Source organism: Pelmatolapia mariae, linkage group LG7 (genome assembly GCF_036321145.2).
Source record: "Pelmatolapia mariae isolate MD_Pm_ZW linkage group LG7, Pm_UMD_F_2, whole genome shotgun sequence".
NCBI classification, from domain to species: domain Eukaryota; kingdom Metazoa; phylum Chordata; class Actinopteri; order Cichliformes; family Cichlidae; genus Pelmatolapia; species Pelmatolapia mariae.
Genome location: NC_086233.1, coordinates 13,861,483 through 13,883,786, shown reverse-complemented (window position 1 = coordinate 13,883,786; position 22,304 = coordinate 13,861,483). Strand labels below are relative to the sequence as shown.

General features: G+C 39.0%; 1 protein-coding gene across 2 annotated transcripts in view; it reads right to left on the bottom strand.

Annotated features, from left to right (window-relative positions):
• LOC134630598 (M-phase phosphoprotein 9) overlaps nucleotides 1-21,791 on the bottom strand; it is a 31,608-nt gene extending 9,817 nt beyond the window's left edge. Inside the window, exons 1-19 of one of the 2 annotated variants that reach the window (XM_063478018.1) lie at nucleotides 21,700-21,791; nucleotides 20,654-20,925; nucleotides 19,349-19,496; nucleotides 12,137-12,226; nucleotides 11,499-12,001; nucleotides 9,796-9,961; nucleotides 9,519-9,591; nucleotides 8,481-8,584; nucleotides 8,262-8,381; nucleotides 7,598-8,061; nucleotides 6,356-6,505; nucleotides 5,815-5,902; nucleotides 5,218-5,433; nucleotides 3,820-3,867; nucleotides 3,661-3,725; nucleotides 2,365-2,466; nucleotides 1,337-1,552; nucleotides 1,063-1,256; nucleotides 250-519 (exon numbers count right to left, since the gene is read on the bottom strand). In XM_063478018.1, the coding sequence (XP_063334088.1) occupies nucleotides 250-519; nucleotides 1,063-1,256; nucleotides 1,337-1,552; nucleotides 2,365-2,466; nucleotides 3,661-3,725; nucleotides 3,820-3,867; nucleotides 5,218-5,433; nucleotides 5,815-5,902; nucleotides 6,356-6,505; nucleotides 7,598-8,061; nucleotides 8,262-8,381; nucleotides 8,481-8,584; nucleotides 9,519-9,591; nucleotides 9,796-9,961; nucleotides 11,499-12,001; nucleotides 12,137-12,226; nucleotides 19,349-19,496; nucleotides 20,654-20,889 (3,253 nt within the window). In that variant the 5' untranslated portion in view covers nucleotides 20,890-20,925; nucleotides 21,700-21,791. The remainder of the gene's footprint in view (nucleotides 1-249; nucleotides 520-1,062; nucleotides 1,257-1,336; nucleotides 1,553-2,364; nucleotides 2,467-3,660; nucleotides 3,726-3,819; nucleotides 3,868-5,217; nucleotides 5,434-5,814; nucleotides 5,903-6,355; nucleotides 6,506-7,597; nucleotides 8,062-8,261; nucleotides 8,382-8,480; nucleotides 8,585-9,518; nucleotides 9,592-9,795; nucleotides 9,962-11,498; nucleotides 12,002-12,136; nucleotides 12,227-19,348; nucleotides 19,497-20,653; nucleotides 20,926-21,699) is intronic. The other variant, XM_063478019.1, reaches the window with a different exon arrangement.
• Between the last annotated feature and the right edge of the window lie 513 nt (nucleotides 21,792-22,304).

The window sequence follows — 22,304 nt, the reverse complement described above, 5'->3', positions numbered from 1 at the left end:
ACTCTGAGCACTCGTTAAATACAACTTGCCTGATTCATATATGTTTTTCTATGCAAGTGCTTTCTATCTACCATTCACACAGAATTATACTCCTATGGATGAATCGGAGAGCAACTTATCTTGCCCAAGGCTATTTGGTATGCAGACTGGAGTAGACGGGGGTTGAACCTTCCATTTAGTAGGTGACCTGCTCTACCACCTGAGCCACCGTCACCCCTAAATGGAGGTAGAATGACTGGAAGCTCTTACTGGGTGTAGCTGTGGGTATGCTTCGGTGTGCTGGAGGAGGCAGTGAGGAGGATCTGTGGCCCTCTGGAGACAGACTCCTCTGAGCTCTTAGCAGAGCAGAAGCTCTTTCTGCTCCACTGCGACTTTTCGATCCTCCATGTTCAGCTCCGGCCACAACTCCTCGAGGTTTAACCAACTCCTTCTCTCTGTGAAGAAGCCCAGCGCGCTCCTGAATTGGCTCTTTGTATCTCCTCTCCACAAACCCAACAGTGGTTCTCTGGCTGCTGACCCCTACAGAGACAAAAACATAATATAATCCAAGAGCAGCTTAAAAAGTGCATCCTGTAGCCATCTCCAGACAGAAAAGCAAGAAATGACAAGTGACTACAGAAGACCTGAGAGTAAAGAATAAAATCCTGGAACTTAATGTGAATCACCACAAATTAAATAAACATCAAAACACGTGAACATATTCAGCCTGGAGATGGGAAAAGAAAAAAAAAAAAAACATTCCCCCCTTCACATGTACTGAAAGTGTACTAAATAGAGGAATGATTACAGTAAGTAACCCCCTTTGAATTGTAGCTGTTTTTGTAAAACCAACACTGAGGTCTGACCTAACTCTTTGGCCACAAATCTTTGTTTGACATGTTGGGCTATATAGCAGCTGTATAATTTCTCATTTTTTCTCAATTAGCTTGTTTTCCAGGAGTCACTCTTTCTGATTTGAGCTACAGGACTGAGGAACATTTTTTTTCATGGTTAGCTGCTTAGAATTTCAGACAGTCCCTCAGTATAAAGTGGCCTTTGTAAATGTGTGAGTGAGAGTCATACTATGGTTGGTGGAGCTGTTCTTACAGGGGGCCCGGGTATCTGTGGCTTTAGTCTCCTCCAGCTCTATCAGGGCCCTCATCATGGGTGTCAGGGCACAGGATCCTTCTCTGTGACTAGCTTCCTGGTGGCCAGCACTCTGCTCCTGGTGTCTGATCTGAAGAACAGACTGTTCACACTCTGGAGGAGATGCACACCTGTTGGAGAAGATCTCTGTAAATCACTTACAGTTGTACTAAACAAAACAAAAAAACATCCTCAACAATCAGAAACACACCTCCAGCTCCCAGCAGCTGAAGGGGTGTCCACGGAGCTTCCTGTTCCCGATGAATGGTCATTTAATGGATATGATGCCCTTTTGTGGACTGTTGATTGATTAGGTCTTCTGACACTTTTTAGCTGGTCTGATAGAGGAGGAGACTTTCTGTGGGTGACATCTGGCTCTGCTTTGCCTTTACTGGGTGACAGTAGGAGGTCCGGATGGTGGAAAAGGCTGTGGACATGTTAAAAGGTTCAGAATTTGGCACGCATCAGTTTATACACCCCTTGTAAGCACTGCACTTACAAAATATTTGAGCTTAAATTGGAAAGCTATAACAAGAGAGACATGATTAAAAACATTAAAGAAAATCTGTATTTATTAGTTCATCATTCTTATTCTGATGGCATACTTTTGTTTATTGTAAAAAAAAAAAGAAAAAAAAAAAAGTAAAGATTCACGTAATCTATGTTCCTGGTTGTGCTTTTCAAAACTCAAATCATCAAGTTTTGTGACCCTGGCAATTTAAAGCAAAAACCATATCTGAAACAAGAATTTTCAGTAGAAGAGTTCACATTGTCAAAGACCCAAGAAGGTGATCAATACAAAGGAGCATGCTCGCTGTTTTATTATCAGTTACAGAGTCCCATATCAAATCTGTTCCATATCACATTGGAGTTCTACCGTACAGTCCTGAAGCATCTAAATGTTTGCAGAGCACATCCTGCAACATTATAATCAATGAAAGTGGCCAAACCAGGTTGTGACAGGACATAAGTAGGGCATATGTGGAGGAGAGATTTGCTTTGCAGCACTAAAAATAGTCGTCCGGAGACCCGAAGGTATCACAGTGGCACATGCAACAGGACGTCCATGGAATACTTTAAAAATACCACCTCTGTTCGTCAAAGGTATCAGAGAAGATGGCCTTGATAGGAAATCAAACAAATTTAAACCAGGTAAAGATTCTGATTTTATTTAATGGGTGGAGTCCCTGACATTAATGATTACACCTTGTGAAGGATTTCAGTACTTTTTGTGCTTACCCAGCTCCAGAAGGTTGTATGTTACTGTGGGAAACATAACGGGCCCTGGCCTGGTTCTCATGCTCCAACTGCTTCACCTGAGACTCCAGCTTAGAGATCACTCTGAGGGGTTTAATCACAAACATACACATGAAATAACTAAACCAACGCTGTTTAGATTCAAGGAGTCATAGAAGTATTTCAAAGGCAGGTACAACAAGCCATGCTGGCTCATTTATTTCTTTTTTCACTACACAGCACAAGGCTGTTTACTTTAATGACTGATGGAGATGTGCAATCAGTAGCTGTGATCAGTAAACAGCAAACAATGTTAATAAGTGCAAACGATAATATATGACTGTAAATAAATTCCAAATAAAATGTTAATTATTGTGAGGCTATAAAACAAACAGCAGCTTCACCCATCTGCTTTTTAAATTTTAAATTAAGGGCCCACCAATCACATGAACAGACAGCTACTTCAGACAATGAATGGACAGAGGGGCTGTACAACATCTCTGTAAGCTCAAGTAGGATTATTTTGAACTGTGAGTCATACAACGCTACTCTAGTCCAGTGCAAGAATAAAAATATGAAAATGGGAATGAGCATATTAGGTCCTCTTTAATGTCAACATTTTGCAAGAAAAATTCTCTCAACCATCAAGGCCTGGCTGTAATTTGCTCCTCTGTTTTACAGATCATAGTAATTAACATTTGCACTGTGACTCCATTAGTCCTTGACGCTTAGAGCAGCTTACACATTTTCTATTTTTAAAGTCTTCAGTGTATTCAAAAAATAAAACATTTCTTAGTTTCCCCAAAGTCTCTTTACACACAAGGTCATATGTTATTCCAGTGGATGCTGATGTAGGCCTTACCCTTTAGGTTATTAACTCAAAAACAGATAAGCTAAAGTACTCCAATTTATAACTACCATCTGTTCATATTGTTGACTTGGCACACTTTATCAATGTGCTCCCTCTATAGGCATCAATTAGCAGGCAAAGGGGAAACTGCAAGGAGACAATGCTGCCTAGCATCAGAGGCCAGCACTATTATCTATTTTTAACAGGATCATCATTAGGGCTTTATCGATTAATATTCTTTTCTCCGTCTCCCTGCTGAATACCACCCACCACTGCAGCCCTTTCACAAAAATGCTCAAACCAGCAAGTGACAATGAAACACTGACAGGCCGGAGACCAATAACACTGTAACATTTTGACCTTGACCCAAAGTGACCTTTAAACAAGCTGGTAGTCCTGACTTTTTAACCTTTAGATCCAGCTCACCTACCGTCACTCTCTTCACTCACCTCTTTAATTCAGATATCTGATCATTGGAATCAACAAGCTTATTCTCTGCTGACACCAGGTTGTTCTGTAGATAAAGAAATGGGGAAACTCCATGAGGCCAAATAAATCAAATAATCACAGTAAGGTTTTAATGTAAATTTCAGTGAGAGAATTATTACCTTCAATCCTTCATGGTCTTTTATCAGAGAATCATATTCTCCAAGCAGCTGAGGAAACAAAACCACAGACATCTTAACCTTGGACACCAGCATTGCTGCAGTGCTGACAAAGAGTGATTTACTTTTTTGCTCTTAATACAAAATTCTGAAAATGTGACAGTAGTACTGACAATACTTCAGACGAAAGAAAAATCAATATTAAAATCAATGAAAAATGAGGTGGATGTGGTGGCTAAGACAGGGTCGTTCAATAGTTTGGTTTTTTAAACTTAATTTTTAAACACTCTATACATACTATAGCACTGGCAAATGTCCTTTTTTAAAATAATGTAAAAAAAAAATAATAATAATAATCAAACAAACAATACAAAAAACCCCACAGATTTCTAACACTGCCTCTTCATTGTTTAAATACTAAATAAATAAATCTTTCTGAAATCTTAAGGAGTATGTAATTTGTTCCATTAGATAGATTACGCATAAGTTATCTAGCCACATAGTCTGTTGGTTGATCGGGAGTTTAGTTTTTAGTGCAAAAAGTGCACCTCTGTAAATAATAATGTGAGCTTGACTTATAATATGTTATAATTTGATAATGAATGCAAAAAATACAATTACTTTTTGTTTTAGATCAGCATGGTGACATGGTTTTTAGTACTGTTGCTTCACAGCAGAAATATGAGGGTTCGAATCCACCATCTAGCCAGGGCTTTTCTGTGTGGAGTTTGCATGTTCTACTCTTGGGTACTCTGGTTTCCTCCCACAGCCCAGAGGCATGCACCTAGTGGGGTTAGGTTCATTGGTGATTCTAAATTCCCCAAAAGTGTGAATGTGAGTGTAAATAGTTCTCTAACTGTGTTGTGTGACAGACTTAATATTTTTTAATAGTACTTTCAGAATTATGTTTTTAAAAAAAATCTACTGATACTACACTGTCCAGTGTTTCAAAAGACCAGTCATGAAAGTGGCAGAAACTGTATTACACGAAAATTATATGTAGACTATAAAGTGATAGACTTTTGCTTGTACTCCCCTGCTTTGGAGAACATCTGGCTGTAGCCAACATAAGGTTAAAAGGATCAATACTGGAGCAGATAGTAATCAGATGAACCTGACTGGTGCATCCTTGAAAGAAAACTCTTAACATAGAAAAAACTCTTACATACATCCTCAGCTGCAAACTAATTCCTCAACACCTAGAGCTAGCTGACTGCAGATAAAGTAAACTATCACAAATTATCAAGTCCATTAACAACAGTGCACTTGCCTGATTAAAGGAAATACCTCAGTACTGATGCTAACAGCATCCAGTGAATAAGAGGATGTTTATGAGAGTTTTATGTGACAGTTTTCTGACTGTTATCATCTCTTCATGTCATTCTGTTCTCTCACACTTACATCCTGCAGCATCTTGTACTCTCTCTCCCTCCTGGCCTCCTTCTCATCTGCTTCTCTGCAAGCTTTCTGCGCTGCCTCCTCCAGCTGCCGTACACGGTTCTTCAAACGCGCCACCAGGGCGTCCTTTTCTTTGCCTGATAGTTTGCTTTCTTCCAGTCGCTGTTGCAAAGATTTCACAGTGGCACCTGCTACAGCATAGCGCTCCGGCCATTCTGCCTAATGACAAAAAAAGGACATCAAAATGAAGATATGGAATAAAGATTACTTTCATAGCCATTGACATATTTTTAGAAAACATCCTTGATGAAGTGACAAATTAAAAAGACATTCTAATTAAAACCCAATAAATATAAATGAACACATAAAAATGGATTTTCGCATTCACAAGATTTTCAAAAAATTTGACCTATGACCAAACTTGTTCAGACTTCTAGCAGTGTACCTATGGTATCAATTTGAAACTTCTATGTTGCTTGGTTAACGAGTTATCGCATTCACAACTTGGATGTCCATGTCCCCTGCTGGGTGATGACAATACCACATCAGCTTTTTACGGCTAAGGGGTAAAAATGATATAAAATAAATAGCAAAGCATACCAGCTTTTTTTCCAGTGAGCTGTTTGTTGCCTCTAGTTCTTGAATACGGGTGGTGGCCTCAGCCAAAGCCTGTTCTAGATGCCTGCACCTGTAAATAAATAGCAATAAACAATGAAAGCATAAAAATAATCTATAAAGCAATACTACGGGATTTTATGCGTCTTGGTATTTCAGAATATGAATTCAATATCATTCAAGTTTGATTTGACACCTTTTCCCCTTTAATTTCAGCATCTTAACCACAACTTTGCATCATCCTAAATGGAGTACCTATTTTAATGTCCCCTATTGTTAATGCACTGACAGATGTAGAAATGTGTTAAACTTTTGAACCCCTCGACATCAAAAACAACAGTTCACTTATTGGCTATTTCTAACCAAAAGTGACTGTTAACCCACTGAGGGGGACTGTGATTTGGTTCTACATTTAACTGTATCATCCCTGCTTATTTTTCTTGTACATAGAAAACTAATTTTTTACTTCAACTCAATATAATGAACAATAATATTTTAACTGAAAATATAGTCCATAAATGCAAACCTTTCTGTGAGCGCATGGTTGCTCTTCTCTAAATCCTGGGGCAGATCTCTGAGCTTGAGTTTGTCTCGCAGGATTTGGATCTCAGACTCATAATATGCTTTCAGGTCAGCCACATGCCGAGAATGCTTCTCTCTCAGGTTCTGCCTTAGTCTGAAAAACAGGAGAAGAAAAACAAAACTTTTTTTAAGAAAATTGGTCATGTGTAATGTTACTTTATTCACAGCACTTGAAGTAGTTTTTGGTTCTCTGGGAGGTGACTGGGCATGGCAATGTGATCACGATGCAAAGTGAAGCGAATTCATCTGTTACCTTATTTATCCATTACTTCTGACTTTCTGATAATCACAAATACATACCTCCGCTTTTACAAGTACAAAGAGATAATGGGAAAAAAAAGAAGCAATAAATAGGAATGAGAGCGGCTTTCCTTTTGGGGCTGGCTAAAGCCTCTTGGACAGTGCCAGAAACGATTATACTCACCTGTAAATAAAGAAATAAAAGGGGAACTATAACCAACCTCAAGGGTAAAAAGTTTTAAATATGTGCTAACATAATCAATCTTGTTATGAAATGAAGCTATTAAACATGAGATTTCTGTTCACTGGCTCTGGGTCCTATGAAACACATGACCTGCCATGTCCTTATTTCAGGTCCTCTTAACAGAAAACATAAGTGTAGCTAAAGTGCTAATAGTGTTTGGCAGTATTTTGGATTTATTTGATGTCTTTAGAGATTCATATTGTTCAAATACTAATCGTTTATACTTTATAAACAGACATTTTCAGTTCTTTAGCTTCAGGTCAACATTTACCATAAAGGGCCAAATCAAGCATTAGAGTAGATGTTCTTAGAAATTATTTTGGGTTTTTTTTAATTATTTGACACATATAAAACTTTTTTTAATTTTCATGTTATTTAATTCTGTTCAATCAAGTCTCTAATGTTATGTCATGCCAAAAAAAAACAAAAAACCCAACTTTAAAATTTTCACCATACAGAGCATTTCTAGCTTTCCTGTGGCGTTGCTAACTTTCTGTAAGGAAACTGAAAAGATCTACCACTCAAAGACAGATCGACACTCAGTGGATTGTTTGAGAATAACATATCAAAACCAAGTGATAGAAAAGGCTCAAACAAGTTAAAGTTAGTATCAGTGCATTTTTTTGGAAAGATATAGGGACTCAAAATGTGCTCAACCAAATGGTTGAGCAGAACATTATACATTATAACATGTGTACGTACAGAGAGAGGACAACAGGATCCTCTAGTGATGATGCTCTTTCCATGTGTGGACTGACTCCATGTCGCAGAGAAGCACCAGAGGCTGAACAAGGCTTCAGGGTGCTGGTGTGGGTGTGACTACCCTCCTCTTCGCTGGCTAAGGGAGCACTGGCTCTGCGCTGATGGCTGTCTGTTTGGGAGGGCTGAGCCTTATCTTGGGAGGTAGACAGGAATTCTTGGGTTGTATTTCCCCATGGGCTTTGCACTTTAGATGGGGCAGAGACACTGGAGGTATCAGAGATACAGTCTGTATCTCCAGGGTTGGGGCTGCAATCCACCATGCTGTCAGGGGTTATGGGGGTCCCGACTCTAGGGTAGCGGTGGGGCTGATTGGCGAATGATGGGCTGCTGAAATGAGAGGGTGAAGTGAAGCCAGAGGTGCGATCTGACTGCCGCATGTTAGCTGCTGGATCCAGTGTCAACATCTGAAGCACAAACATACAAATTGTAAGAAAATGTGAACTTGTGGATGTGAAATTTATTACAAGATTAACACGTCACCAGTCAGTTGTATTTTTAAAAATATTATATTTTTTAATAATGAATGTTTTATCGTGTCATTATCTATCTTCTGTAAATCACTTCTGCAATCTTGGGATTGCAGAGTTTGAGTCATGTGACATACCTGCGGTGACAGCGGAAAAGAAGTAGCAGAGCCTTCCCAATCTGAACGCTTACAATCTGCTCTTTGCTTGTTCTGATAGATCTCTCTGAGAGACAGCTGAGGTTCCTGGCTTCCCGGAGTCTAAAGAAGACCAAATTAGGCATCGAACCTCAGCATTATAAGCAAACCATGTATTTTATATCAGTCTCAGAAGCCACAGTAAACCGTAACGTAACTCACCAGACTCATGGATGCCTCTTGCAGAAGTAGATAGGCACCACTGTCAAAGCTTTCAGGTAGTGGGTGATAGAGATCACACTCATTCAGACGCCAATACGTGAGGCCTAAAACAGAAAAAGGCTTACTCTAATTGCTATATGCAATAATTTGGAAACATTGTTTGAAACTACAATTTTATCACGTATTTCTGGCAGTGCTGGCCATCCTAAAATATATATATATTTTTAATATAAACAAGAAGTCTGATATTTAGTTAATTGCTCAATTGGTTGACACCACTGGCAACAATTTGGCTGATAGCCAGTGCTGATACTATTCATTTTTTATTTGTTTCTGTACCAAAGATTGTTAATATCCCATTATCAATATGGATGGGATATAGCCAACATGGATCAATTCCAATACCAATATTCAATTCCAATACCAATATTCAATTCCAATACCAATATTCAATTCCAATACCAATATTCAGCTGACATATATTTTATATCTTCCTTGTTATTAGCAAAGCTATTAAAAGTACCAAAATTACACCTAAAGAAAGAATTTAGTTGAAAAATATGTGTGTATGTCTATATAAAATATCTTATTGTTGTTCCACTGAGCCTTAGTGTAATCTACATATTATTATAAACACATAATTGCACCATAGTGTTGGAGTAACACCCCCCCCCCCCAAAAAAAACAAAAAAACAAAAAAACAAAAAACAAAAAACAAAAATCAAAAAACAAAAACAAAAAACCTTGGAGTGAACAGCTGTTTAAAAAATGGTTGACTGGCTGAGAAAAATGCAACTCTATTTTAACTCTACTATATGTTTAACTGCAAGAAACACAGAAATTAGCTCTCCAGGTATGTGTAGAGATGTATGTTTTCAATTTTTGATATGACCAGGGGCTTCATCTTCTAAAAGAAAAAGTGTAATATCCTGTATTTTTTATTTTTATTTCATGTTTTGCATTTGATTTATTTCAATATACTTTACAGTGGCCAAATCCAGTCACTGTGTGTCTGAATTCAAGTCACTGAATTCTTACCCGAGGCTTCAGATGCTAAACTATCACTCCTCCTCAGTGGAAAACAGCTGGAAGACGGCCCAGCTGGTTGATGCTGAAAACCAATAGAGATGAGTGGATTAGATTCAGCAGCAGGAAAGTAATCAAAACAGAAAAATACAGCAAAAAGAAAAATACTACAAATAAACACTATGCACTGTTGCTGTTTTGGGTTTGTTTGTTTTATTTTATTTTATCTATGCAAAATCTTGGACAATTAATCCTGGAGAAGAGGCTGTCACCACTTCCTGGGTTATACCTGGTCCTGGGACTCTGTGCTCTCCACAGTGTTTTGACTGTGGGATTCTCTGGGGCTGCGAGGCTGCTCCTGGTACTCTGGTATTTGGGATGACGCTTGTCCTGCTTTGCTCTTCTTGGGCCTCAGTTTCTGCCTCTGGGCCCAGGAGGTCAACTGTTGACTGGTGCTGTCAACAGAATTGCTTAGGGTAAGTAAAATTATAATTTCTCAGACAAATGCTGCCTAAACCTCAACAGGATTCTTGCAGGGTATCTAAAGGGTTGAATGAGTATTGTTACAACAAGCATACTGGTGCCAATCCAGTCACTTCAGTGCCTTTTTGTTCTATATTTACTATTTATTTATTATTACAGCAAAGGGTCAGCAGTTTGGAGGCATTCCAAAGATTTCTTTGTTTGCTTGTAACAATTTGTGATTAAAACACTGGTTGCATACGCTGACACAACTGAAAAGCTCTGACAACAGCATTTTCTCTCTTTCTCTCACTACATTATGTTCAGTTTAACGCTTGTTGAGAATGAGTCACCTGTGTGCCCTCTGCTCCACTCAGAGTGCGAGGTGGTGAACACACAAGTGAGACAGGGAAAGGAAACACTAGCACAATGATATATTCCAATAAAGCTTAGTAAAGACTCGCACTCGCAAACATGTCCAAAATAATTGGGCAAGCACACATACACATGTTTTTTGTCCTTAATTACATTTTTAATTTTGTTTTCATTTATCAAAACTTAAGAAAACCACTTTTCTAGAGCCATTTACCAAGTGCATTTATATTGTAATACTGTGTTAGTACTTTCCAGATTAAGTTACTAATTCCTAACAGTATTACTAAAGTAGTTAGTGTGATAGGGGAGATGATCTACATATGACGATCTAGATATTTGGCAGGATATGCTCAATTTTTGAGACATATTTCCTGTTTTCTTGTTTGAATTTGGGCTTCCTATCATCTCCCAACCAGAGACTCTCATGTGACTATGTCATGTTGGGTGGCCATTTAGTTTCAAAAAATGTTTTAGAAAACATCTACAGGCAATTAAATTTGATGTTAAATGTATTTATAAAACCAGTTTCAAACACAGAACACTTAACATTGATGGCTTCATCAGTGTCTTTCTTTTAGGTCATGTTTACATTCATGTTCCTCACTGTAGGGTATAAACTGGGTATAAACTGACTGCATGACAGATCTGAAGTGAAGTACACAGTCACTAGCTGCTTGATCCTAATCAATGGTGTCTATATGTTGGGCACCATTTATTTTAAGTAATTAATGAAGCTACTATTGTTGTGTCACATTCATAAATCTGCTCAGCTCTCTTCCTTAATGACTGATGCTGCAGGTGTTGGAAACTCAGAGGCAAGACTTCTACAGGCAGCTGCAGGCAACAAATAACTTTGGCTCCCAACTAAATCTCATTAATTTGGCCTGTCACAGACTCTGTCTTTATCACACTGAAGACTTTTCCATTATTTTAAACACTCAACATACAAAAAAAAATGTTGCCCAGCTGAACATGTGTAAACCGTGCCTTTTACCGTGTCTGTAATGTTTCTGGACTAGTGTCAGACTTTGTCTATAGCCATTTTCAGATGCTCTTGGGTTAACAGATAGACGTTTATGTCTGAAAAAGCTGAGAAAACACCACAGTACATCCTTACAAACTCTGTTTAGCATGGATGTGTTTGACCTTACATACCCAGAGATTTTCTGCTGATAAACTAGTGATTCATTCACTCCGAGCATCCTCTCATTGGAGAAATCTTGCTGGCAACCAAGCATACTTGTCTCTGTGTCTTTCTGGAAGTTAATGGACCAGTGATGCTTCTCGCTTCTTTGACCAACAACCTCATCTTCTCCCAGTGAACCTGCAGGTTCCAGACTTGACTCCCAAGTAGAAAGAGTCCCATATCCACTGCTGAGCACTGTGGTTGCACGCTCATCCCGCTGATTTGTGGTCTCAGACCTAGGGAGTGGAGGCGATGGGGAGCTAAAAGGGGTATGGACGGGAGCTGCCAGACTGTCATTGTCACTGGACACAGTTTTGGGAACAGTATATTCACTAGAGACAGGGGGGAAAATATAGTCCTTCATGTTTGTGGTACTTTTGCTCACAGGAGTTGGGGAGAACTCCCCATGTGGCTGGACACTAGCCTGGCGGTTTTGGAGCTGAACCAGGGCCTTAATTTCATCCTGAATCAACTGAAAAAGAGGAATTATTTTACTGTAAGAAATTGCTTTCAATACTTATTAAGATAGTCCCCTTGTAATCCACCATCTCTTTTTTGAGGTGGTCCAATTTCATAAAACAGGACATGATGTTAAATGCAGGCTTACCTGTATTTGGCACTGGTATTGTTCTTGCTGAGCAAGTATTTGCTCTTGGTATTGCTTCTCAACCAGCTGAAACAGATGCAGCCATCGACCCTGTTGCAGAAAAACAAACACCGTTACTTAGCATAATTATTCAAAGTAAGTCATTCCCCTTAATAAATCAACTGGCTGTGGAGCCAGGGTCATTTTAATCAGTGTCCATACATGCTGACATTCCCTGTTTTGTCTTTATATTGCAGAGGCAAACACTCCTGGCAACTTTCCTAAACATATGTCTGGACTACGATACCATCTAAAGGCCAAAAGAGTAATGCTTACCTATTGACATTTACAAAAATACAATTAACAGAGGCCTGAACTACAAAGAAAGCTTTAGTGAGTAAGGAAAGTTCAATCCTGTATTTTTTATGTTTAAGATGGTAGTTCACTTCATACGAGGGGAAAGTCACTGCTGTACATTTCATCAGGCTTTGGAGCAGGTTATGTTCAAGAACAACTACCTTTGGCTGACCGATCAATTCTCTAAGGAAATAGCAGATAAAACATAGATAACAGCTAAAATATAAGTTAAGAAATCTCTTTTGTCTTTCCCTAACATGTATCAAAAACAGATGCAGCTTCTTAGCGCAGGAAACCGGAACATTCCTTGCATCATTTATTCCAGTCAACTACAACCAATTCAAAAGCCACTTCAAGAATCTACAGGTCCTTACATAATCCTGAAAACCTAATGGTTTGAATTAATTTTCTTTATTTGATCCCAAGAAAATTAACTGCTACCATGGTTACAACTTAAAGAATGAGGCTAAAACGACATCCGAGCAACACAGCCATTAAATAATAGATTAAAAAAACCTGTAATTATAGTAAAGCAAGGGGCAGTGACAACAGTAAGTCATTAGCTTTTGGTTAACTTACTTTTCAGGCTTCGGCTTTAGCAGCAATGTTGTTTTTCGAAATTATTATTTAGAAGTTGGTCAACTTGCCTTAAATTCTAGCTGAGTCAGGAACACTATACTAAAAAAAAAATGTTATTTCCATAGGCAGTAAATTATATTTGTAGGTATGACCAGGGCCTCCCCTATCACGCTTTGTGTATACATGGAAAGCCATAAAGACGTGGTCACAGACCAGAGCAGGTATCAGTTTCAACAAATGTGGCACTGAGTGAGTCAGAAACAGCATCAAAACAGAAGGATGGTTAATGAGCTTACATGTGCAATAACTAAAGCAATATACCCCATACAACATTTGCCAACTGGGCTGCCAGCTTAGCCCAGTGAAATGAGTAGGCAACCATATGCTGGGCCAGCCTGGGTTCAAGTCTGACCCGTGGCCCTTTGCTGCACGTCTTCCCCTCTTTCTCTCTCTCTCTCCCTCTGCTTTCCTGTCAGTCTTCACTGTACCTAAGTAATAATCCCAGAAAAAGGCCCAAACAACAAAAACATCTAACTGGACTTGAATAAGGGTATCAGCTGACACTGGCACTGAGATCAGATAACCTTCTGGGATTGCAGCTGAGCTAGACTTAGTGGTTCTGAAAAATGTAGACCTGCCTATGATCTATTGTACTTTTTATATTATACAAATAAAAGGAGAATCAAGCTTATAGCTACTGACTTATCAAACTGATAAACACATTTGTATAATGATTTAGTGTGACTGCTGATGTGTTAAGCTAGGTAAGGAAAAGATCCTGGATATGCTGAACTTGCTTTATAGTATAAACCACTGATTACGCACTTCACCAGGCAAGCAGACAATATGTTTACATGGACCGTTTTAACTTGGTTACTGTAAATCCACAACATATGCAACAGGATGTGTTTTGTTTTTTTGTTTTGTTTTTTTAAATGGCACTTGGGTTTTGACCTTCCCCGTACAGAACACCTGTTGTGAACCCCTGACTGTTCACAGTCATCTGTTTAAGGCAGGGGTGGGCAACTCCAGGCCTCGAGGGCCGGTGTCCTGCAGGTTTTAGATCTCACCCTGGGTCAACACACCTGAATCAAATGGTTAGTTCATTACCAGGCCTCTGGAGAACTTCAAGACATGTAGAGTTCGAAAATGTGACGTCATTTCTGGGGTAAAACCACAAAGGATTGTAGGTACAAGTGGCTAGCACGCGCGGGCTATTACAAGACAACAGTCACACAGAGATAAACAGAGACACAAAGAATGGCAAGAAGCTGTTGTATTACTAACTGCCATAGCCAGTCGCATGACAGCCACGGGAAGCCGACGGGTAAAGAGATCGGTTTTTATCAGATTCCTTCGTGGAAGAAAAATTGTTCAAGTCATCTTTCCAAATTCACGAAGAGGCGACAGATCCCCTGGATTGCAGGGTAAGTCCCGAGACACACTGTGCTACAAGAAATCCCTTTCACTGGAAAGAACAGTGACTGTTGCTGCCCCCTCTGTCTTCCAGTACTCCGGAGCGAAGAGACAGACAGGACGGCCGGGGTCGCTGCCGGGTTTTCTTTGCCCCGCTCCGATTTTAGTGGATTTTAATGCTGTGGCTGACGCCACTGGACTTTTAGTGTTGTTTTTATGTTTTTACTGTGTGTTCCCCCTGGCCAGGGATGTTTTTAACTGTTTTAAATCTTTTTTGTGAAATAAATTATATTTTAGTAATCGAGTTTTGTATTGTTCTATTGCCTTGGCTACTCCACTGCTCTGTCTGTTTTTTGAAGGGTTGCCCTTCACTTAGAATAAAACCTGGTGTCCACCTACATATCTGGCTACTCGGAACATCTAAGGGCCTTTACACATCCGTCAGTAAACTGGAACTGGGCTTGTTGCAGGGACCTGAAGTTACTAAACACTTCATGAGTGTATGGACTCACACTTAGGACCATATAATTATAAATATGAGTGTGATGAAAGTTGGGCAGCAAGCTAATGTCTTTAGTCCACTCTGTATGCTCGTATGAGTCTAACCCTTTCACTCCTTTGATTTTTTCCTCGTACCTTTTTTTTTTACCTTTTCGTCAATTCTGTCTTTGTACGGACCTGCCGTGTTCTCCTTCGTTTTGTACATAACTGTTTTTGGGGTATATAAAATGCAAGTAGGGATTAAAACCGCAGAATGAATGGTTATCTAAAACCTGCAGGACGCCGGCCCTCGAGTCCTGGAGTTGCCTGGTTTAAGGGAAAGTGTCTGTTCATAGTTTCTACACAAACACCTGCAATCATCTGACATCACACCCAGTAAGGTTGGGCGATATGTAAAATTTTTCCAACCGACATTTCTCAGTCCAATAACCGACGACAGCCGATACGTCCGCGCAGGTGACTTTTTGATGGGCGGAGCAATGTAATCATGCACAGACTGATTTCGAATCGCACAAAAGACTTAACATTACATCGAAGTTTGGTTTGTTTGTTTTTTAATGCTCGCTGGAAGAGACATTTTTATTTTTAACGTACTTTTTGTTTAATTTTGTATTTGTTGTTTGGTCGAGTGTGTAAGACAGATAAACACTGGAACGGCCTGTAAACATGGCCTGTTATAGTGGAAAAAAGAAGCAGGTTTCTCTTTGTTTCCCTCCCCACCACTGTGGAATTTTTATTTAAATAAAATGTTTTTGTTTATTTCTGAACATAGGCTGCTGCTTATCTTTCTTTTTGTTATGAGTTTAAGTAAATGAATTGCTGCATTTAGGCGCACTGTGGGTGCATTTGCACACAGGTGGAAGAGGGGACCGTTAAAACAGCACTATTATTTTTTCTGTTGACTGATTCTCTTAGCTTCAACTAACATTATTAGCAAATGTACTCATGGGCAAATAAATAAATAGCTCTTGTAAAAACGATCGGCGAAAGACTCAGCCTATCGTCGATAGTCGATAAATTCATCCAATCGCCCAACCTTACAACACAGTTTAGGAGTCAACAGTTGTTCAGTATACAACGTACACAATTAGATATGGGCACTGAAACCACAGTCCATCAGTGATTTCTGAGATTTTATTAATTAATTAATTTTAGATTTCTCCATGAAAGAAAATGTATAAGTTAAATAAAAAAGTATAACTTGAAAAAGTTAAAACAAAGAAAACCCATATGAAACATAAATTCCCTCTCCTTAAATATGTCTTGTCAGACAGATGCTTCCATGTGCCACTAAGGTCCTCATGGCATGAAAATGAACCTCTGCCTATGTGAATCAAACATGTGTGAACATGCTATATGTATGAAGAAACAGCATGAACATAACCACATGTGTAATCTATATACTCGCTATTATACTGCATGGTCAAGAAATCAGCTTCCTGGACATCCACCATATCAGTATGGCCGCGCCTTTGTGTCTGGGTACGCCTCTGTGTCTGGCTGCGTCTCACCACCTGCTGCCCTTGGTGTTTGTCAGGTCTCTGTTTATGTAAATTTCAATAAATAATGTCAAGCTGCCATAGTTTATGACTGCCCAACTCTCTTCTTTCAGGGACACTTACACATTTGAATTTAGTCAGAAATGCCCTTTCCGCTAACTACCCCTCAGTATACCTAGAGGGCCCTGCGCTAACCCCTGTGGCTGCCATCAGAGGAAAGGTGCAAGAAGTGTTCAGTTGAGAATGCACGTCTCTAACTGATATCGGCTTATCTGATTAATTAAAGAAGACAAATCTGACCAGCCTTGTCAACTTGTCTACCACTGTATTCTTGCACCCAGGTAAACCCTACTCCAACCTATCCCTAGGGGCTAAGCCACTGACTTCTGGATTTCCTTCCACTTCGTGAAGCAGACCTCCTGAATCCTCGAGAAATTTCTCCGCTCATCAAACTCTGACCATCAAGTTACAATCAGCTGGGCAATCTGCTCTTGATAGCTTCCATGTGCCATTTCAGAAGGGCTTTATCAATCAATTCTGTGATTTTCTTTCAAGAACAATAACAAAATTTGATCAAGCTTTAATTCTTGGTGATTTTAATGTCCATGTTTGCTATCCTGATAAACCTACGGTAAATTTTTTAATGCACCTCCTTCATTCTTTTAATCTCACTTGGCTCACTACTGCACCCACTCCGAGACTGGACCATATATTAAACCTAGATTTGTCTTTTGGTATTTCAATTTGTAATCTGGATATAACTGATGCTTTTTCATTAGAATTCTGTATTATCCTTTTTGATATGCTGCTCCTTCTTTCCCCTGCCACACAGCATCTACCTTTTCACCAATCACATTATATTAATTCTTCCACTGCTAACTATTTTGGTGAGTCCTTCAAAGCTGCAACAGATGCTTGGTCCGTAGCAGCTTCCCTGCTCTATCTCAGCCATGAAGATTTTACTAACTTATTCAAAAGCACTTGCTCCTCAATTATGGATACTGCTGCTCTGTATAAATTGAGAAAGTCTGGACTTAAACAGTCGTCCTGGCTCAATGATTGATGATTGCTCAATGTATGTTTTCTCCCATCAATTCTTAAAATGTGAATAATTTCTACAATTCTTTACTAGTAAAGTTGAGACTAATAGCATTCCCACCCCTTTCACAGTTTAACTGACTCTCTCAAATAGCCTGTTTTAAACCCATTACACTACCCACTCTTACAAAGACAGAGATTTCTCATTGAAATCTACAACTTGCTCTCTAGTTACTGTGCCTTCCACTCTTCTGAAAGATGTATTTGATCCAAGCACCCTCTCCATTATCAACACTTCTAAATCTACTGGTACTGTTCCATCTCTCTTGAAGCAGGTAATCTAGCCCTTGCTGAGAAAGTACAACTTAGACTCCAAATTACCTAATAATTACCAACCTCTACAATCAACCACTACCAAAATTCTTCAGCAACTTATTCCTTGCATACAGAAAAACAACATCTTTAAAAAGTATAAAATGAAAACAATTCTTCTACATCAGCTGCACCTTATTGTAGGGTATCTCAGGATTCCATCTTAGGGCTTATTCTGGTCTCCCAGTTTTGCTTACTCTGGGACAAATCATGAGTAAACACAATCTCTATTCATTCTCATACTGACACTATTCAGCTGCACCTCTGCCTCAACCCCAATGAGAAGTCCACTTTCTGATTAAGTTTGACAAGCAAATTACCTCAGTGGTTAAAAACGTCTTTGTTTTGTTTTTTAATCTCTGTTCCATATCAAAAATTAAGCCTTTTCTGTATGTGAAAGATCTGGAGATTGTTATTCATGCCCTCATTTCTTCCCACTCAACTAGTGCAATTCACTTTACAATTGTCTCAGTCCTCTCTGTCCCATCATCAGTTTATCGAAAATGCTGTTGCTAGGATCCTCACACGGACTCAAAAAAGACATCATATTATACCTGTTTTAGCTTCTTGATTTCCTGAGAAATTTAGAATTGATTTAATTGATTTCAAGATCCTTCTCTTTGTCAATAGAGCCCTTCATGGTTTGACCCCTTCTTACATCACCAAACTCCTACAAACCTGCTCCCTTTCCAGGTCCCACACCCATGAATCACAGAATACTGACCCAAATGCAGAACACCAAAACAGCCAAGGGTTAAACTCAAAACACATTTTTAATAGGGTTGTTTAAGCAGTCCAAAGAATATAATATCCACAAAGGCAAAATGAATCCAGAGCAGCATGAAACACATGAGGGCGGGTTATCTTACACCGAGACAAACAATGCTCTTTATAAATAAATTTGAATTGAGTAGAGTTGAGAACACAAAAAAAATAGTTCCATGTACACTAGAGGACTGCAATACTATGTGTATTTATGAATGTGCCAGAGAACCCAGCTGTGCACAACAATTATGATACAAACTTCCATTAGAGAGAAAGAAGACATAGGAAGAATTTAATTTTCCTGTGACCTACCCATACAGTAATTAAAGACTGAGAACAGAGTGTGTTATACCCAGGTGTACAAACTGAAAGCCTTCAAGCTTGATGAACTGTGCCATAAAGTGCCTTCACATTGTAGAGCATCACAGTTGTCTGTTCTCTGCAAATCACATCCTGTGTCTGAAAAGATCAGCTGTGGAGTGGTGCTGTGTGGGTGTTGGGGTCTGTAAATGTGTATGTGTGCATCTATCTTACTGTCAGGTGTGATTTGATCAAAAAATACATGTGACAAGTCTGAACTGAGGCTACCAGCAGCCAAATACAGCGCACAAGAACAAACTGCTACAGCAGCAAACACTAACTACACTTCATCATCAGCCTTTCTACAAGACCTATTGTCTTCCAGTCTCAATGGGTATTTTCCTACCTCGCAGTCCTTCCAGATCTCAGGGTCTGTCTCTCCACTGCTCTGGATCTCCTGGACCAGGGCCCTAAGGGTCTCCAGGGAGCTTGGATTGATGAATGGTAGGGTCTTCCCTTGTTCAAAGGCTTCATCTGTGCTCAGACATAGGCTCCTGTAAAACAAATTGGATATTGTTAAAATATTGTATCAAGTATTAAAATATTAGATATTAGATTAGAATATATTAGATATGTTTCTCCAGCCAGTATTATTTTATACTGTCTGGCAATATTATTATTATTATTATTATTATTATTATTATTATTATTATTATAGCTGAGCAGTATTTTAGAGACAACTAAATAAAATTATAAAAGTCAAAAAAGATCTCTACTTCTTAGTGCAGCCAATATCTGCAGCAGATATTGGCCTATCACAGACTTTTCAGTGTCTGATATTTTGTTCAACATGCGCCAATATTAAAAATATTTTTATGCAACATAAGGCAGAAGAATATCCATCTGTATATTTAAAAACAGTGTTTATCTTGAAGAATAGCTCTGACACGTTTGTCTGCAGTACATGCAGCAGAGTAACGTCACAGCTGAGCAGCAGGCAGTGTCAAGCACTGGAAGTTATCTTTAGTCTTTGAAATGTTTTGGTGGAAATTAACAAAATAGCCCTATACTTCCTCTTCCAGTTTAACACTCTATATGTGCAACTATAAATAAATACCACCCAATATGTATATTGTATGTATAGTATCTACTTGAAAGATCCAGTAATCCACGTGCTCTACTACTTTTGATAGAATACTGCTTAAAGATAGCTTTGTCTGTACATGTCTAAACTCAATCTGTTCAGAGGTTTTCCAAACACAACACAAAAAGGTCCACTGAACACAACAGAGTAATATCAGCACCTATTCAATTTTCCATTCCATTGAAATCTGAGAACTAATCATGTATGCGGTCAATTGTAGTTCTTAGAAAGAAAGAAAAAAACTGTAATAGGAGTTTTAAAAGACCATAAATCAAAATTGACACAGAAAATTGCAGTCAATGCATCTTCATATTCAACACTCCTACACATGTTCAAATTTCCACAAGCATTTAAAGAGAGCTGTCACAATAATGGAGAAAATCTTCTGCATAAATAGGTAGTAAATGTAAATCAATTTCCTTTTAAGCATTTAAATTTAAAAAAACTGCAACAACACACCTGCATTAGGAAAAAAATATTCAAATATTTAATATTTTAAAAGAGGCAAGTGTTTCTTTTTTTATGCAGACACTTCCTCATACAGTAAGGAACTTAGAGTTATGGTACCTGATCTTGTTGCATGCTGGTGTGATGTCCATGGGCCTGCACTCCACAGTGCCTCCTGTTGTTTGGGAGGTTGTGCGTCTCCCCTCAGAGACAGCCAGTCCTGAGGCTGATGTCCCCTCAGAAGACACCAGCGAGTTTTCGCTCTCCTTGCCCACATCCCCATCAGCACTGACATGGCAATGGCTCAAAGCCCCTGAGCTGGACACATCCTCTGAGATACTGTCATCTGTGGACATTTTTATGGGCCCATGCAGAGGGAGTCACTCTGACAGCTAGGGACCAAAGGAGAAAAGTTAAGAGTGCTGTTAATCACACTTCTTGTATTTCCAGCTTCAACAACAGGAAGTGCTGCTTAACTGTGAACACGACAATGCATTAATACGTTAATGTATAATACATGTAAAAGCCAAGAAAAGACACCAAATCAACTCTTAGTTTTGATCTTAGACCTACTATCAACATTCAGTAACTGACATAAATATAAGCAACATAAATAAGACATAAACAAAAGCCGTGCACAATATGCAGATTTTTAAGATAATATGTAATTGTTTTTGCTTTAGCCTCTTCTGTCAGTCTGTCTGTCATGACCTGTGTTTGCTGTATGTGAGAGCTCGTCCAACATGGGCAGCTTTGATTGGACACCTAATTAACTTAGCCAACAACAAGATAATCAACAGAGACAGAGCTCCACAAGCGGTGGGCTGGTTCATTTATTAAGAAGCTACATTAGCTGTTTTAGCTATGGTGTCGGCCAGCGCAACGGATGCTGCAGACGGTTGAAGTTGCCTATAAACTCCACGGGAGCCTGGGTCAGTCAGGCTAAGTTACCAAGCTAGCACAGTAACTACCTCTGACTAGCAGTTGAAAATGGTTAGCTAGCTAGCTCAGTTTGGCTAAGTTGGTTTATGACAGGTTTGTAAGCACAGCGTAGGCACACAGGAGAGCGCGGGTGAAACGATAGCGCACGCGGGTATATAATAAATGATGTAAAACAGAAAACTGTGTCGCGCTGATTGGCTACATATAATAAACATTTAACCTACCCGTTAACTTGTATCATTATTTCATCCATATTTCTCTGTGAGTAGTCTAGCTGGCTAGCTGGTTGCTGGTTGGCTACTGCACTGCAGTGGTCGTTGGCTGCTGTAGCGTTCACAGCCCACATTGCTATTGGTCAAAATATTATCTGAAATACAGAGCTGTGATTGGTCGTTACTTTCACTCAGTGTTTCTATTGGTTATGTGGGGAACAGAGGCGTACGCATCTGTTGGGACCGTAGATAAACGAAAAGCATGAGGATTGTAAATTATCAATAACGGGAAAAAGACACATGTTTATTTGACTTAAAGTGTGGCTTTTAAGCCAGATAACTAAAGTCATGAAGAGTTTCTGATTTTATACGCCTTATTGTGTTTTAAAGTCTGTTTGCTCGATTCTTGAACTAGTGTGTGATGGGTTTCATATTAGACATTTCTCATTTATGTTGTAAAATAAAAGAGTTTAGCAACGATGCATTATTTCCATCGTTGCTAAACTGCATCTTTGATTGTATCGTTTTTTAAATATAGTTTTGTTAGTATTGTTTTAAGGGTACTAGCAACTTATATAGTAGTCAAACAAAACATATTTTACTCAGGAGAGTGGCTC